The sequence below is a fragment of the Carcharodon carcharias genome, chromosome 11, assembly GCF_017639515.1.
Source record: "Carcharodon carcharias isolate sCarCar2 chromosome 11, sCarCar2.pri, whole genome shotgun sequence".
Taxonomy (NCBI): domain Eukaryota; kingdom Metazoa; phylum Chordata; class Chondrichthyes; order Lamniformes; family Lamnidae; genus Carcharodon; species Carcharodon carcharias.
Genome location: NC_054477.1, coordinates 53,166,454 through 53,179,183, shown reverse-complemented (window position 1 = coordinate 53,179,183; position 12,730 = coordinate 53,166,454). Strand labels below are relative to the sequence as shown.

The 12,730-nt window shown below is 45.2% G+C and overlaps 1 protein-coding gene across 3 annotated transcripts in view; it reads right to left on the bottom strand.

Annotated features, from left to right (window-relative positions):
* Positions 1 to 12,730, bottom strand: part of LOC121284462 (spermatogenesis-associated protein 13-like) — a 216,447-nt gene that overhangs the window by 39,253 nt on the left and 164,464 nt on the right. For all 3 annotated transcript variants that reach the window (XM_041199953.1, XM_041199954.1, XM_041199955.1), the window contains 2 exons: positions 6,302 to 6,438; positions 4,778 to 4,957 (listed from right to left, as the gene is read on the bottom strand). In XM_041199953.1, coding sequence (XP_041055887.1) covers positions 4,778 to 4,957; positions 6,302 to 6,438 — 317 coding nt within the window. The remainder of the gene's footprint in view (positions 1 to 4,777; positions 4,958 to 6,301; positions 6,439 to 12,730) is intronic.

The following is a 12,730-nucleotide window of genomic DNA, read 5'->3' as shown; positions in this document are numbered from 1 at the left end:
TTCTCTGATATAAGGAGATATCACTTATTGACATATTATTCAATATGCTTAATAAAATTGGTTATCTTTAGTTTGACCTTCCAACATGCTGCACTTATTGTCTTCGTTAAAACCTCAATGTAGTGTTTTGGCAGCAAAAAGATAAAAATAAATGATTGATGGTGACAGAACAAATGATAAAGAGTGGGCACATTTTGTGAGGAATAGGTGAAATACAAAATTATATATTTTTTTATCCATGGTTAAATTTGTGTAATACTGTAGCCTTCTTCTGCATGGTTTTAAAAATCATTTAAATAAGCAAATACTGCACGAGCTTTAAGGCATAAATCTATGCTTACAACCAGAGTGGAGTTAGCCAACAGATCAGCCTGATTGCATCACCAGGATGACCTGGACAGAAATCTGGCTGAGAAGGGATGACTTCTTTCCCCTAAATGATGCTGCTCCATTTGGCTATACTTTCCACCACTTGCCCTGCCCAGACAAGTTGTGGTAGTGGTGTGAATCTCATCACCAAATCACAGGTTAGTCTATCTCCTTGTTTCTTTGGCACCTCCTTTGAGCATCTCAATTTGTTCCATCTCTCTCACCTCTGATTCAAAATCCTCATTTCTACTACTTATATAAGTAACATAGGAACTTCTCAGCTCCTGGTTGAGTAACGTCTTGATTTTAAAATTCTTATCCTTGTTTTCAAATCCCTCTATGGCCTCGCTCCTTCCTATCTCTAATTTTCTCCAGCTCCACAACCCTCAGATATCTGTGCTCTGCTAATTCTGGCCTCTGGTGCATCCCCCAATTTTAATTACTCCACCACTGGCGGCAGTGCTTTTATTTGCCAAGGCCCCAAGCTCTGGAATACCCTCCCTATACCTCTCTGCCTCTCAATCCCGCTTTCCTACTTTAAGACACTCCTTAAAACTTATCCCTTTGAGCAAGCCTTTGATCATCTAACCTAAAATCTCCATACATGCTTTGGTGTCATATTTTATTATGCTCCCATGAAACACCTTGGAACATTATATTAAAGGTGCTATACAAATTGTTGTTGAGATCGCTTCACTGAGGTGCCCTCAGCATCTGCACTGTGTAATTTCTCATTCTCAGCAATTTCAACCTCTGTCTCAATTCATCATATCCTCTGCCATTTTTTCCCCCCTTAACCTCTCCCTAACCCATGTTCACAGTTATCCACTTGACTTTGCTATCACAAATAGCTTCGTTGTTCTCATCACGTCAATTACACATAACAACATCACTGATCACTTTTTTGTATTGCTTCCCACTCTCATCCCCTTTCCCCTCAAAATCTTACTTCACCCTGGGAAAAAACCTCTCTGCAAATTCACTTAAACTGCACTTTCAAGACCCCAAATGGGCTTTGACCCTCTGTTCACCAGAACATTTCTGAAGCTATCCTTCTGCTGAGCCACACCCTCAACTCCTCCTTTGATGATACTCTAGTCCCCATTAAAACTTTGATCCCTTAAATTGAAAGGATGCAGACTTGAATGGATATGGCAGCTGACAGGTTTAGCTCTTCACTGATAGGACCATATCGGGACTATTGAGTCCTGCTCTCATCTTCCAAAACTGCTCACTCTTGGAGAAACATCTGGGAATGCAAAGATAATCCCAGTTAAACATCTCTCATTCTTCCCTCCAACAAGCACGAGAAGCTCAGATTTTTTTGTCACATAGATTGACTGCCTCTGCCACTCCCTCCCCTCTTCTACCTTACTGGGCTAAACTTCTTCAAAAGCTCTCCCTGCCCTAGCCCCCAAATTGTATCTTTCCCTCCTGCTCCCTTGGCCCTATTTCCATTAAATTGCTAACCACTGAACCACCCTTCTTGGTCTGTGTATTAGCTGATATTGTCAGTCATTCTCTCTTGTCAGGTACTATCCCCTTTCCTTCAAAACTGTAATAATCAACCATTCCCTCAAAACAAAACAACCTGCGAAAAATAATCCACAACCCTCTGTCCTTACAAACCATCACCCATTTCCAATCTTCCTTTCATCTCTAAAGTTCTTGAACATTTTGTCGCCTCTTAAATCTGTGTCTCTTTATCCTCTACCATTGTTTCTCTACAACTGATAAAACAGAGATGACACAACTGTAGTCTAGGTGCACCTGCATGTCAAAACTCCAACACATCCCATGAGAAAACATTAGGTCTATGGCAGAAGTTTAAAGTTATGTCTTTCTATAAGGGGTCCTATCCAAAACATTTATCTTTTTCCGATATCAGTGCCAGATAAGGGGCTCAATGTTGAGGGTATATTTTAACATGGATGGAGGATTGGGTAAAGGACAGGAAGCAGACAGTATGGTTAAACTAGACTTTTTCAAATTGACAGGTTGTATCTAGTGACGTCAGAACAAGGGAAGAAACTGTCTGGTGAGTAGCTGGTGAGTTTACTTAAGTCTTAATTTTATTTCTATTAAGTCACTTAATAGCCTAATGAATAGAGACATGGCAGGGCATCTTGGTCCTCTTGGAATGCAGGTCCTTTTCCACAAGGGAACTCCAGGATATGTCTCTTCTCCCAGACAACCACATATACAGGAAGTGTCATCAGCTGAAGCAGCTCGAGCTCTGGGTATTGGAGCTGACATCACTGTGGTGAAGTTGCAACCTAGATAGTCGTTGTCAACTTGCAATTTAAGGGTGTGTGGGCAGAGAGAGGCTGGGTGACTACCAGGCAGTCAAGGAAGATCAGGCAGACAGTGCAGGAACGCAAGTGCTTCTCACTTCCAACCTGATCTAAATACTAGTGAGCATTATGGTTTTTATGGGGGCTGCTGCTAGAGCCAAATCCATGGTATCGCCACTGGTTTAGCTAGACAGTGTGGTTGGGGGTGGGGGACAAGAGGAAGATTGGGAAACTGGAACCAGCAATTATAGGAAATTCTATAGTTAGGGGAAAAGGCAGGCTTTTCTGTGGCCACAAATGTGAATCCAGATTGGTATGTTGCCCCATCCCCTAACACCATGTCAGGTCATGAATATTGCTGCAGAGTATCTGAGGGGGAAGGGTGAACAGCCAGCAGTCATGGTCCTTAACGGTACTAACAACATAGGTAGAAAGAGAGCTGAGGTCCTGCAGACAGATTTTAGGGAGCTAAGAAAGAAACTAGCAAGCAGGACTTCAGAAGCAGCAGTCTCCTGGTGCCATATGCTTGTGAGTATAGAGGTGGGAGGATAAAGCAGATGAATACATGGCTAAAGAGATTATGCAGGAAGGAAGGCTTTACATTCCTGGGACATGAGGTGGGGTCAGAATAAGAGGGAATGCAATAAGGTCTAAATTAGGTTTACAGTGCATATATGTGAACACACAGAGAGTGGTAATAAGATTAAGGAACTGCGGGTGCAGGTAGCCACATGGGTGTATGATGTTGTGCTAATAACTGGTTCAAAGAAGACAGGACTAGGTGCTAAGTACTGGTCCATCGAGGAAGGAATCATTGTTGGATCTGGTTTCAGGGAATGAAGTGAGTCAAGTGGATGAGGATCAGGATCAAGTGTCATTAGGACAGCATTTAAAGGTCAGTGATCATAGTATTGTAATGTTTAGGTTAGATATGGAAGAAAACAATGAGCAATCCATAATTAAAAATACTTAATTGGGGGAGGACCAATTTCAATGGGGCTAGAATGGATCTGGTCCAGGTAAATTGGACTCAGAAAATTGGCAAACAAAACTGTAATTGAACAATGGGCTACCTTTAAAGACAGGATAGTTTGGGTTCAGTTACGATACATTCCCACGAGCAGGGAAAGGCGAAAGAACAAAGCCAGAGCTCCCTTTATGAAGCAAGAGATAGAGAGTATGAAGGAGCAGAAAAAAGGTTTGTACAACAGATGTCAGGTTGATAATACAAGTGAGAACTGGGTTGAATATAGAAAATTCACAAGGGGGAAGTGAAAAAAAAAGCTAAGAGTTTATGAGAAGAGACTGGCAGCCAACAGTTTTTAGAAGATCACAACCAATGCATTCACCACCTCTGCAGCTGCCTTTTTTAGAACCCGAGGATGTAGGCTATTGGGTTCACGGAATCTGTTAGCTTCTGGTCCTGTTAATTTCTCCCTTTATTAATAATAATGACTTTTAAGTTCCCCACTGCCATCAGGTATTTGGTTTCCCTTTTTTTTTGCATCTTCTACCCTGAAGATAGGCAAAATATTTACTTAATGTCTCTACCATTTCCTTATTCCCCATTATAATTTCTCCTGTCTCAGTCTCTAAGAAACCCACATTTCCTTTTGCTGCTCTCCTTCTTACACACTTGTAGAAGCTCTGACAGTTTGTCTTTTTATATATATCTTGCTAGTTTACTTCAATATTTTAGTTGCTCCTCCTTCATCAATACTGTGATCATTCTTTGCTGGTTTCTAAAATTCTCCAAATCCTTACGTTTACTACTCTTCTTGGCAATATTATAATCTCTCACAAATAAGTTTTTGATTTAGACATGCTGCAGGAAAGTGCAAAGAAATGTCAGTCTTTTATCCTGAATGTGAAGTGCAACAAATCATGTGTGAGGCAGTCACAGGATCAGAGTGGTAAAGGAAGAATTTGCTTGCCTTCTGCTGAACCAGTTTGTATATATTCCAAAGGAATTAGGAAACGGGGGATGAAGAGGGAATGCAAAACGAAAGGAGACTTAAAACCTTATTTTTAATTTGAGGGTATCAAGTAAAAATGTCAACCTGCCCTGAGAAAATCATCACTGTACTTCTATAATTTTGTATTGAAAAACATACTCGAACAAAGCTAGCAGGAAACCAGGCTTCTTTGTCTTCAATCATGCCCCACCACCATTCCTTGTTGGAGGCATCAAGCACTCGGATGACTTCTCCGGCTTTGAATCCAAGTTCCTGATCGTCCATGGTAACATGATCCCATAATGCCTCTGCATAGACAATGTGGCCATCACTTATCAGCTACAGAAAAAAGAAGTTTCGGTTTACAGCAGCCTCAATAAATGAAAGCAAAATGTCACAAAATATATACTATTTCCATTAAGAGCTAATAAAGTTAGCACTGTGGGTGTACCTACACCACAGGGACTGCAGTTCAAGAAGGCAGCTCACCACCAAGGACGACCAGGGATGGGCAACAAATGCTGGCCCAACTAGCAAAGCCAACATTCCATGAATGAATAAAAAAAATACAGTAAGTAGCAGGGTCCCACAGTGGCTCTGAGTTTAACCAGTGAATACCAGAGCCACACAGAGAGTAGGACTTCAGGTCTATGTTGTTACCTGATCTCAGACTAGACAGGCAAAAGGACACTAAAATTGGCCTCATTCGGAGCTATAAAGTGGAAAATAGGTCTATGCTGTGATCCTCCAAATGGTGAAACAGCCTGCCGATAGTTGGTAAACAAAAAGAGTATTTGCTTCAAATGCTAGAGGATGCCTGGCATCTGTGGAACAGCAATGCCACAAGTAGTAGTGTGGGAAGAAAACTGGCTGAAAAAAAATTGAAAATAAAAAATAAATCAGTAACTCAGCTTCCATTATTTATAATAACTATTTAGTTGCCTCAATTAACTTCTACATGATAAAAAATATATGTAAAGGAGGAGGTAAATCTTTCACTGAAAGGTGGTGCAATGAACAAAACACATCTTAGTAATGTTGCAGGTCATGGCACTTCAAAGGAAAAACCCACAAAAGCATTTTTATAAAATTGCATGAAAAATGAAAATCACTTCAAAGAAGAATAAGGAATGTTTGAACAAGGAAATGGATGATAAAATTAATATTAGCAATGATTTAGAAATCACCAATGACCATCTAAGACCAAATAAAAGACAGCACTGCCAACTCTCCTAGGAAACAGAGAAAAAAGAATTAGCACTTCCAAAGGATAGAAAAGTGTCTAAGAAATGAGCAGAACATGACAGAAGGCATAAAAATACTTACCAGTCTTTGAAACTGTTAGCAGTGGCCTTGTTAATTCAAATAGCATATCACCCATGATGTTAGAAATCCTCTGATTTGACTTGAGCAATGCTATGGCATTTGTGCTTGTGCAAGTAACAGAAAATGTAAAGAAACACACATTCATGGACTCTTTTTGTTTTTACAACCAAGTTGATGTGTGCTCCAATGAAGTAGTCCACTTAAGTGTAGGACTGATATTCATGATATACGTCAAATTATTTTATGACATTCTTTCACAGATGCCAATGCTGTATAGGTGGTTTCTAGTTTTTAACACTTTTGAAATCAAGCTTACTACAATAAAGGATAGCATTTATTAAAGATAAAGATTAATACCTCATTAATAGCAAGCTGTTCTCCACCAGGCTGGAGGTATCTGGGATTTGCATGGCGTATTTCCTCATATACAAAATCTTCCTCACTGCCATTGTCATCACCGAGTGCAGAAGACTCTGTGCCTCCATCAGCAGAAACTAACAAGGTAAAAATGTCATATTTAAAGATAAACATATAGAATATTTTTATCACTTTTCAATTTTTAACTGCATTATAGCTCAGATTTTGCAAGCATGGCAAATTAAATTATGTTGAGACATGCCTTTACCAAAAACTCAATTCAATTCAGCTTAGACAGCTTACCCATCCAAGTTATCTAATGCAAACACTTCTCTCTAATTTTAATAAAATCCTGACACCTGAAAAAGCACCCAGTGTTTTCTGGTGGGGGTGCAAGGGGACTTGACAATAGTTTTTAAAGAGCTGTTTCATGCTTTAAAGAGAAAGCAGTAATGGTGGTAGGAAAGATGTTATTGTTTGGTTGCAAGTTCTGATGCGAGCAGTGCAACAAAAGCGAATGGTCCGAATTTGGGGCTGAAGGCCACTCCAGGGGAAGACAAACATGAGCACAAACAGTTAGGTACAAATTTCTTGTAGAGACCCCAGATACAAGTTACATATTTTGTCAAGAGATTGGTATGATATTGGTATTAGTTTTTGTAATTCTCATGCTACATAAGATGATTAATTCAGTTGTTTTCTGAGCAATTACCCAGGGAAGGAGCCAAGCTACTCAATTAAAATACAAATATATCACAGTCACAGCTGCAGCCAAACAGCAGTGAAACCTCATGTGGGATGGTATATAACCATGACCCATTGTGAACTAAATTTCCTCAGCTAAATAATAAAGTTAACATAATTGAGAGTCTGTATAGAAATATCCACCTTTATCACTCTGTTGGATGCAGCATTTGAAAGGCAAAATAAGGTACACAAAGGATTTGGGAGAGTCAGATAGCACTGGAGTAAGAAAAGAGTTAGGTTTTACATGGGATCAGACTAAGAGAGAATGCAATATGGTCTAAATTAGGTTTGCATGTAAATACACAAGCACAAGTAAGGTTAGTAAGCTGCAGGTGCAGATAGCCACGTGGAAATATGGGGCTAAATTTTGCCCTTGACGGGCAGGCAGCCGACCGCCGCTGAAACAGGCCGCGCCGCCATTTTGCGCGGGTGGGCCAATTAAGGCCCACCCAGCGAGTTTGCAACTCCTGTGTACAACGGGAAAATCGAATCAGCGGCGGACGTGTACAGACCGCTGGTTCAAATGGGGAACCAGCAGTTTGTATAAAGAGTGGCCAGGCAGCCTCCTTGAGGCAGTTCACCATGGCCATTCATAGGGGAGGACATAGTGGTTTGAGGGCAGAGGAGGAGGAGGGGAGCAAGCTGCAGGGTAGGCCAGCGGAAGGGCCACTGTACCCCTCAGTTCTCAGATGACTGCCTTGCTGTCCTCCAAGAGGTGTTCAACCGTCGGGATATTTTGTATCCGGAGATGGGAGGAGGAGGGCCCCCCACGTCACCAAGCAGGCGTGGCAGGAGGTGGCAGTGGCTCTAAGCACCCATGATGATGTGCGGCGCACCGAAACGCAGTGCCGCAAGCACTTCAATGATTTGCTGGGCTCTGGAAGGGTGAGTACCATGTCAGCCCTTGGCTATTTGACCCAGCAGGTAGCCTTAGCCTTTGAGCTCCCCCACTCCTGCCACGTCTTAGTATCGTTACTGCATTGGGTATTTGGGTGGGCAAACAGATAGTAACCATGCTTACCACCCTTAGTGGTTGTGGAAAAGATGGGTTCTCCATGCAGCATATGTGGGGTTTGTTGCATTTGAGTAGTCTGGGGGCAACCTGCAGGGGAGGCAGCTAGACACATACTCAGAACTCCAACACATGTCTTATTGATGGTGATAAGATGGTGGAAGGGGAGCCTCAAGGTGTCATGGCCAAGAGCCATCTGCTGGCCTCGGCGCCGCACCTAGTTGCACCTCCTTGCCATGGGCGCTAAGACCCGTGAGTTATTAAAAGTGACGTATGCCGAATGTGTCCAAGGTGCCCATTGGGGGAGGGGGTTGGGACCAGCCGTACCATCTTCTGGGGACTGATCACCAGTAGTGTGGACAGGAGCTGCTGGAGGCCTCGGATGGGCCACTGTGGTTGGGGTGTGGCATGCGCAAGCAGAGTACATGAGCGATCAGCTCCAATAAATGCTCTTCTCTGTTCTGCAGGCAAAAACAGAGCACAACATGAGGGAGCAGCAGCGGACTGGTGGTAGGCATGCCGTGCTGCAGCACTCACCACCTATGAGGAGCAGGCCATGGAGCTGGGGAGGAGGCAAGCGGCCAGGTTGGCAGGTGTCGGCGAGGCTGGGGTGCAGAGGCCAGGTATTTGAGGCCCACAGTCCCATCCACTCTGTCTCCCCACCATCCAAAGCACTGATGGTTGCTGCAATCGTTAATGCTGCAACACTGCTCATTCACAGACTGATACAGTCAGACGTATGGGTCATACACAAAGGTCCCTCAGCCCCTTGAAGATGCACGTCTCTAGCATCTTCCAAAGTCGCCTTATCCCATTTGTGACCATTGTCCCCATGGCCTAACATGCCATGGCATCACTGCTGCACATCCAAAGACGTTTTGCATCTTAGGAGAGTTTCTACCTCCATCGCCCTTTCAGCCAGTCTGTCCAAAAGGTCCTCAGCACCTCACCTGTCAACCTCATGGCACTCAACTTAAATAACTGCAACCTTGTTAGTCATCCCTGCACCAAGGGGAAATGTTGTCTTGTGTCCACCCGTTCTATGCCCCTCATAAAGGTATGAAGCTCAATAACGTGACCTGTCAATCTCCTGTGCTCCACGGCAAATGTCGCAAGTGTATGCAATGTTTCCACATCACTCCAACTCTCCAGGCCAGCATGCATCCAGGTCAGGTACCTCTGCACTCTCCCCACTCCAATGCCATCCCTCCCATGAAACGCAGGTCACAACTGGACACAGAAATGCAGATGTGGCCTCGACAGCGTTTTCTGCACTTGCAACATGATCTCCCTTTTCCTTCATTCTATTCCTTGTCTAATGAAGGCACGCCTGGCTTCGACCTTGTTAAAAGCCTTATGTTACTGTTCTGCTAACTTAACAGGTCCACCCAGCAAGGTCCCTGTAATCGTCATAACTTCCCACGGTCCTTCAATTACTCATGTATTCCCGTACCTTGCTTGTCTTTCCCAAGTGCTTAACTGAACACTTATCCACATAACATTCCATGTGGCATTCCTTAGGCCATCTGACCAGCCTGGCCGTATGCGCGTGTAATGCTCGGGCCTCCTCTTGAATATTTACCACCCCACCAATGTTCGTCTCCTTAGGTTCTTGAAGGGTGAGCGACTTATGAGGCTGGGGGGGGAAAGGGATGAAAGGTGTTACTGACTGAACGCTAACCGATGCACTGTACTTGTTGTTAATTTCAGCATCACCACTGCATGGCCGCCCCCAACATGTCCGGAGCAGCCCGCACACCCCCCCACCACCCCCCCAAAACACCTGAGAGCTAAGACTTGCAACTTGTGGCACATTGTTTCAGCCAGCCAGGCACGATCGCAGCGACAAACACTTCGGTGGGGAATGTAACGTTGGCTAGTGTCCCGGGGCAAAGTGGAGAGGGCACTTCAAAGAGAGCTTCAGCTTCTTCCACTGAGAGATTGGCGACTCTCATGGAGAGTCTGTCGGATTGAGATTCTTCTGATCGGGTTACGCTCTGACCTGCAAGCCTTCACAGCGCTAATGACCATAAGTGGTCATTCCAATGTGGGAGATGTTCTGGGCACCAAGTGTCACCGCTCGGTTCCCATGCATCTGCAGCATCAGCTCCTCCACCCGTCTGCCAGTGATCGTTGCATCCGTTGAGGCTGCGACAACTGAGGAGGTGCCAGTTCTGGAACTGGCCACTCCCTCCCAGGCGGGGCCATCACAGGCTCCATGGGTCAGAGGACGCCTGCCAAGGTCATCGAGGCCAACAGGACAGCAGAGTCAGCAGGCTGTCTCATTAGCCACTCCGAGCGATGGGGCGGCACCTAGTCGTAGCACCCACAAACAAAAGCATAAGGCGCGTTAGGCACTCCATGGGTATGGCACCAGTGATTTTGTGTTGGCCCTAGATTAGGGAAAATATAGTTATGTATGGCTGAGTGTTTTATTTTGGACTGAATAAAGTCCACTTTTCTGACCATGGCTGAGGGTGTTTCCTTTGTGCTGCATTTGTATGTTTCACAGACATCTCATGAGTGTTTGAATGGATATTGACGTTTATGTACTAAGCCCTCGGTTGCAGCTGATGTGATGGAAGATGTAGCACCTAAGTGCCACGTGTGGAAGCGCCAGGCAATGCTGGTCCTGCTGATCGATATGTGTGGAGCTCGCTGAAGGTTCGTTGGATTAAATTATCCCGGGTGTCTCTGCCTCCTTGGTGTAGTAGCGGGTCGGCCTGTTGCCCCTTATCATCGTCCTGTGCTTCCTCATCCTCTGAGCCACTGCTGGATTCATCGTCTGCAGCCTCATCCAGTGTGTCAAGGTCTTCATTGTCAACTGCATTCACCCTTTCCAGTGCAAGATTGTGCAGAGCGCAGCATGCTACCACTATCACAGAGATGCGATCTGGGGGATACTGCAGTGCGCCCCGAGTGGGCCAGGTAATGGAAGAGCATCTTGAGAAGACCGATGGTTCTCTCCACCACGGCCCTTCTAATGCCGTGGATCCTATTGTAGCACTCCTCAGCTTCTGTTCTTGGACGGTGGAGTGACGTCATGAACCACCTTCTGAGAGGATAGCCCTTGTCACCCACCAGCCAACCATCCAGCCAAGCCGGAGCACTGAAGAGCGCCGGCACCTGGGAGTGTCTGAGGATTTAGGTGTCGTGGGAGTTGCCTGGGTACCTTGCACAAACTTGTAGAATCAGCAACCTGTGATCACACACTATCTGCAAGTTCATGGAGTGGAAGCCCTGCCTATTGACGAAGGCACCAGGCTCACCTGCTGGTGCCTTGATGGCCACATGTGTGCAGTCTATTGCACCCTGGACACTGGGGAAGACAGCAATGGCCGCGAAGCCTCTAGCTTGCTGTATCTGACTTGCCTGGTCACAGCGGAAGTGGATGAAGGTCAATGCCCATCTGAACAGAGCATCTGTAACCTGCTTGACACGAGTGTGTACAGCTGATTGGGAGACACTGCAAAGATCACCCAGCGAGCCCTGGAAGGAGCCAGAGGCATAGACGTGGAGGGCAACTGTAACCTTCAGAGCCTCTGGCATGGGGTGTCCACTCACAGAGTTAGGGGAGATCTCAGGGCCAATCATCTGACAGACATAGTTGACTGTTTCCCTTGACAGATGGAGCCTCCTTCGGCACTGCACCTCAGTCATATTGAGGTAGCTGGTTTGCCGCCTGTATATTCTGGCAGCAGGATAGTGGCGTCTTCTGCGGCCCCTTCCGCCTTGGACAACCCCTTGGCCCTAAGCCCCTTGTGCCTGCACCTGGCCTCCCAAAGGTGGCTCTCCTGGAGGCTGATTGTCCACTCCTGGCCTCCTCCTTATTCTATCCCTCCCTTCCTCCTCAGAGGAGCTGCCTCCAGTGGAGATGTCAGAACCCATACCCAGGCTAAATGGAAGCCTCCAGAAAGCTGCAGGCCTGATTAAGATTACGGTCTGCTGACTGCTGAAGCTTCAAAGTACAGAGAAAGTTATTGGAAATCGATCTGAACTGCTAACAAATCACACAGGCAAGTTTAAAACATTTTCTGCATTAAATATTTCAGAAAAAACATGAACAACCCATCTGTGCCCACATATCTCGCCAGTAGATGAGGTTTGTTAAAAAGTCACTTACCCACCTGCCCATTGGGCCCGGGCGCCGAGCCGAAGTTCGCACAGGCTCCTTAAAATCGGCATCAATTGCCGAGTTAAGGGTCTTAACAAGGCCTTTAATTAATTGTGGGCGTGCGTCGTGCTGCTTAGCGCGCCTGCCCAACTAAATATCACGATGCCACGCGCTGACGTCGGGGCCACTCGCGCAACATTTTAAGCGCTGACATGTGGGCTCTGCCACCCGTACATCAACCAGAAAATTCAGCTCATGGTGTTGTAGTGATTACTGAGATCTGGCTCAATAAAGTACAGGACTGGGGACTAAATATTCCTGAATACAAGTTGTTCAGGAAAAATAGAGAAAGAAAAGAAAATGAGGAAGGTTGGCAGGATTGAACAAGAAGAATGCTGAAGAGACGAGAGGTCAAGGACAAAGTCAGGACCATTACAATACCGAGTGTATTCTATCGGCCAGATGGAAGATACAAAGGAGGAAGTTTGCAGGGAAAACAGAGAAGTGCAAACACCAGAAGTATTTTTATTCCCAAACTAACATAGACTAGGTCAGT